This window comes from Uranotaenia lowii, chromosome 3 (assembly GCF_029784155.1).
Source record: "Uranotaenia lowii strain MFRU-FL chromosome 3, ASM2978415v1, whole genome shotgun sequence".
Lineage (NCBI taxonomy): Eukaryota > Metazoa > Arthropoda > Insecta > Diptera > Culicidae > Uranotaenia > Uranotaenia lowii.
This window is the reverse complement of record NC_073693.1, coordinates 340760863-340765271: the sequence shown is the minus strand read 5'-3', so window position 1 is coordinate 340765271 and position 4409 is coordinate 340760863. Positions and strand designations below refer to the sequence as shown.

General features: G+C 35.1%; 1 protein-coding gene across 1 annotated transcript; it reads right to left on the bottom strand.

Moving 5' to 3' along the window:
* Positions 1 to 730: 730 nt before the first annotated feature.
* LOC129758649 (uncharacterized) lies at positions 731 to 1855 on the bottom strand. The gene is made up of 2 exons (XM_055756209.1): positions 1053 to 1855; positions 731 to 992 (listed from the first exon to the last, which is right to left on the bottom strand). Exon 1 carries the CDS (start codon positions 1819 to 1821, stop codon positions 1114 to 1116), a length of 708 nt encoding a protein of 235 aa, XP_055612184.1. The 5' UTR covers positions 1822 to 1855; the 3' UTR covers positions 731 to 992; positions 1053 to 1113.
* Positions 1856 to 4409: the final 2554 nt, after the last annotated feature.

Sequence of the window (4409 nt, the reverse complement as noted above, 5' to 3'; positions counted from 1 at the left end):
TCGAATTTGATCTGGTAACACCAAAATCGAACGTATCGCATTCGAACGAAAACAAGAATAGCTTTTTCGAATTCGATCGAAAGTATCCGTTCGAACGAACGACAGATACGCCGTAAACAAGAATAAGGGTGATTGTTTCAAGATCTCATGCAATTCGGTCTAGTGGTTCAAAAACAGAGCAGATTCAACATAGGAATTCTTCAAATGATATAGGGCCCTATTACATAAGACGAGTCGAGTAACTCGACTCGACTCCAGACACTGTCGAGTCGAGCGGAATGTCGTATAACGGTAGTCTAGTGAAACAGCTGAGTCACGAACCTTCAAGCAGTCGACTCAGTCGAGCTACTCGACTGAAATTCGACTCGACTCGACTACTGTACAAAATGGCTCACTCGAGTAAAATGACTCGTGAGTCGTCTTATGCCCATAATTTCAAAGGGTAAGCAGCGCCAGACAGAGCTTGAGATGAGAACTTGTGGCTTAATCTCTAGCAAGATTATCGTTGGGATGATTGTCGTTGCAACAAATCATGCGGGACGTGTTCAAAGACACGAATAAAGTTGGAGCTCATCAAAAGTTCCCAGACATAACACCGGAACTCAGTTTCATCTCTATCGACAATTTTTTCAAGATTTTGAAAGGTTATAAAATGTTCCGCTGTTTCATTTATTTCGAAATTTTTACATTTGAACTGGTTTTTAGACGGTTCAGTTTGATCATTCCAAAAGGGGGTTTCTCCAGTAAAACAGTTTAATAATTCTTCTTGACTGGATGTCGTTTTAAAGTTGCATTTTTATCCATTTCTTGGTTCCTGACGTTTCTGGAAATTCTTGTAACTAAACAGGACAAGTACAACAAATTTCAACTGGAACTTCACAGGGCAGCTGCTTCCGGGGACAAGTCTTGTTCTCAAACGGATGATGAGCCATGCGAAATGTTGTTGTCATAGCTCGGATGTAGAGGTCTCGATGTTCGAGCGAAACAGATTTCTGAAAAAATCACCTTTAACTGAAACATTTTGTTGTAAAACACATTGAATGTTAACTTACTGATTTATTCCCCTGCCCGAAGGACATAAAATACGTGGAATTTAGCAGCTCATCGTAACGGTTAAACTTTTTCGTGTACATCTTCTTGGGTTGCAGCTTCTTCTACAGCAGTTTGTTGATTTGTTTCGCTTGTCACGCTTGTCTGGTCACTAAATCGTAGCCTACTTGTAGATCGGTTTGGTGTACAGGTTGGCTCGTTGTTATCGTAAGAACGACACAAGCTCAACCTGGAAATGGGTCTATCCATACGATGACGTTTAATCGGATCTTCGCTTCTCAACATGCAGCTGATGCACTGAGACTCCGCATTGGAAACTCGCTTCGGTCTCTGACAGCGGCATACATCAGCACTTAAACGTTTGAAACTGTCATGGCTCAATCCGTGAAAGTTTTGATAGGAATCTGCTCGTGGTCTTCTCATAAGTGTTGGCGAAAGTCGGTCCACCGAATGTTTCTGTTTGGGGGCGTTGCAACACTTGCATCGGCAATGGCAGTCACGTCGAGCCACTGAAGAACTTGGTGGACTGGTGTAATCCAGCTGTCGGATCGAGCGGATCCGAGAATTGGTGCTGCAGCAAGAAGATCGACGCGATGGTGGTTCGATTTGTGATACGTTTCTACCCGTTCGGACGCACCTGCAAATTCGGTGACACTGGCTGCAGGGTTCCGCGTAACGATGGCTTCCATGTCTAGGTTGATCTTGATCGTCGAAAACATCTGCAGGTGGAGTGCTGAAATCCGAATGGTAAGTTGTTCGGTAGTGAGACATTGATAGGAGGAACAAGGGATTTTGAAACTGTTGTGATCCAGATGTAGGCTACTTCGATGTTATAGAGAAAGTTTACTTTAAAAAAAGGTATTTACACCCACAGATCAGAAAGAACTCCAATCACGGCATGCAAACTATCGGAGCTCAAAAAAACCGTTTAAAATTGACAAAAATGACAAAAATGACAAAAATGACAAAAATGACAAAAATGACAAAAATGACAAAAATGACAAAAATGACAAAAATGACAAAAATGACAAAAATGACAAAAATGACAAAAATGACAAAAATGACAAAAATGACAAAAATGACAAAAATGACAAAAATGACAAAAATGACAAAAATGACAAAAATGACAAAAATGACAAAAATGACAAAAATGACAAAAATGACAAAAATGACAAAAATGACAAAAATGACAAAAATGACAAAAATGACAAAAATGACAAAAATGACAAAAATGACAAAAATGACAAAAATGACAAAAATGACAAAAATGACAAAAATGACAAAAATGACAAAAATGACAAAAATGACAAAAATGACAAAAATGACAAAAATGACAAAAATGACAAAAATGACAAAAATGACAAAAATGACAAAAATGACAAAAATGACAAAAATGACAAAAATGACAAAAATGACAAAAATGACAAAAATGACAAAAATGACAAAAATGACAAAAATGACAAAAATGACAAAAATGACAAAAATGACAAAAATGACCAAAATGACAAAAATGACAAAAATGACAAAAATGACAAAAATGACAAAAATGACAAAAATGACAAAAATGACAAAAATGACAAAAATGACAAAAATGACAAAAATGACATAAATGACAAAAATGACAAAAATGACAAAAATGACAAAAATGACAAAAATGACAAAAATGACAAAAATGACAAAAATGACAAAAATGACAAAAATGACAAAAATGACAAAAATGACAAAAATGACAAAAATGACAAAAATGACAAAAATGACAAAAATGACAAAAATGACAAAAATGACAAAAATGACAAAAATGACAAAAATGACAAAAATGACAAAAATGACAAAAATGACAAAAATGACAAAAATGACAAAAATGACAAAAATGACAAAAATGACAAAAATGACAAAAATGACAAAAATGACAAAAATGACAAAAATGACAAAAATGACAAAAATGACAAAAATGACAAAAATGACAAAAATGACAAAAATGACAAAAATGACAAAAATGACAAAAATGACAAAAATGACAAAAATGACAAAAATGACAAAAATGACAAAAATGACAAAAATGACAAAAATGACAAAAATGACAAAAATGACAAAAATGACAAAAATGACAAAAATGACAAAAATGACAAAAATGACAAAAATGACAAAAATGACAAAAATGACAAAAATGACAAAAATGACAAAAATGACAAAAATGACAAAAATGACAAAAATGACAAAATTGACAAAAATGACAAAAATGACAAAAATGACAAAAATGACAAAAATGACAAAAATGACAAAAATGACAAAAATGACAAAAATGACAAAAATGACAAAAATAACAAAAATAACAAAAATGACAAAAATGACAAAAATGACAAAAATGACAAAAATGACAAAAATGACAAAAATGACAAAAATGATAAAAATGACAAAAATGATAAAAATGACAAAAATGACTTTCTTATTTTCTGACTTTCTGACATTCTGACTTTCTGACTTTCTGACTTTCCTACTTTTTGACTTTCTGACTTTCTGACTTTCTGACTTTCTGACTTTCTGACTTTCTGACTTTCTGACTTTCTGACTTTCTGACTTTCTGACTTTCTGACTTTCTGACTTTCTGACTTTCTGACTTTCTGACTTTCTGACTTTCTGACTTTCTGACTTTCTGACTTTCTGACTTTCTGACTTTCTGACTTTCTGTTAAATGACACTTCTTTTAATCAACATCAATTGTTTTGAAGCAGAGCATCATGCATGGCATCAACTTTCGTCATTTACAAAGATTTTTTTACAATTTTGCTGCTCAATTCATCGGTATCAGCGTAGCTGGAGACCGAACTTCGACTTTGAAGAAGCTTTGTCCATTTTGAATACACATGATGCTGCTGCTGTTCGAAATCAAAGAATTGTAAGCGCTTTTTATGTATCAACGCGAACTATCGAGACTCCATTTTCTGCTCCAACTTCATTGTCCGAATTCAAATCGACTTCTCGACCAAATCCGGCCGAACCATGACAAACGACCGAATGATAAATGACAGATGATTGGTCGGTCTTTTCACATTTGTCCCGACCGATCAAGTAAAGTCAGGCTAGTTCGGATCGGAGGATCTTATTGAGGGGAAACTTTCTATCACCGTGCGTCGTCCAAGTTAGTAATGGAGGTAGCTCGGAAAAGAAAAAGATTGTTCCCGAAATCAAAAGGTTAGTAGAAGAAAAAAACGACGTTCAAATCGAAAAGAATAGAAGAGACGTTCTTCGATTTTTGATTGGGCACAACATCAACGGACGAACGAATGAACGAACGATTGATTGCTGCTGCTGTTTCTGCCTTTAGTCTCTCTATCTCTGTGCCACGCTTTTCGGTTAAT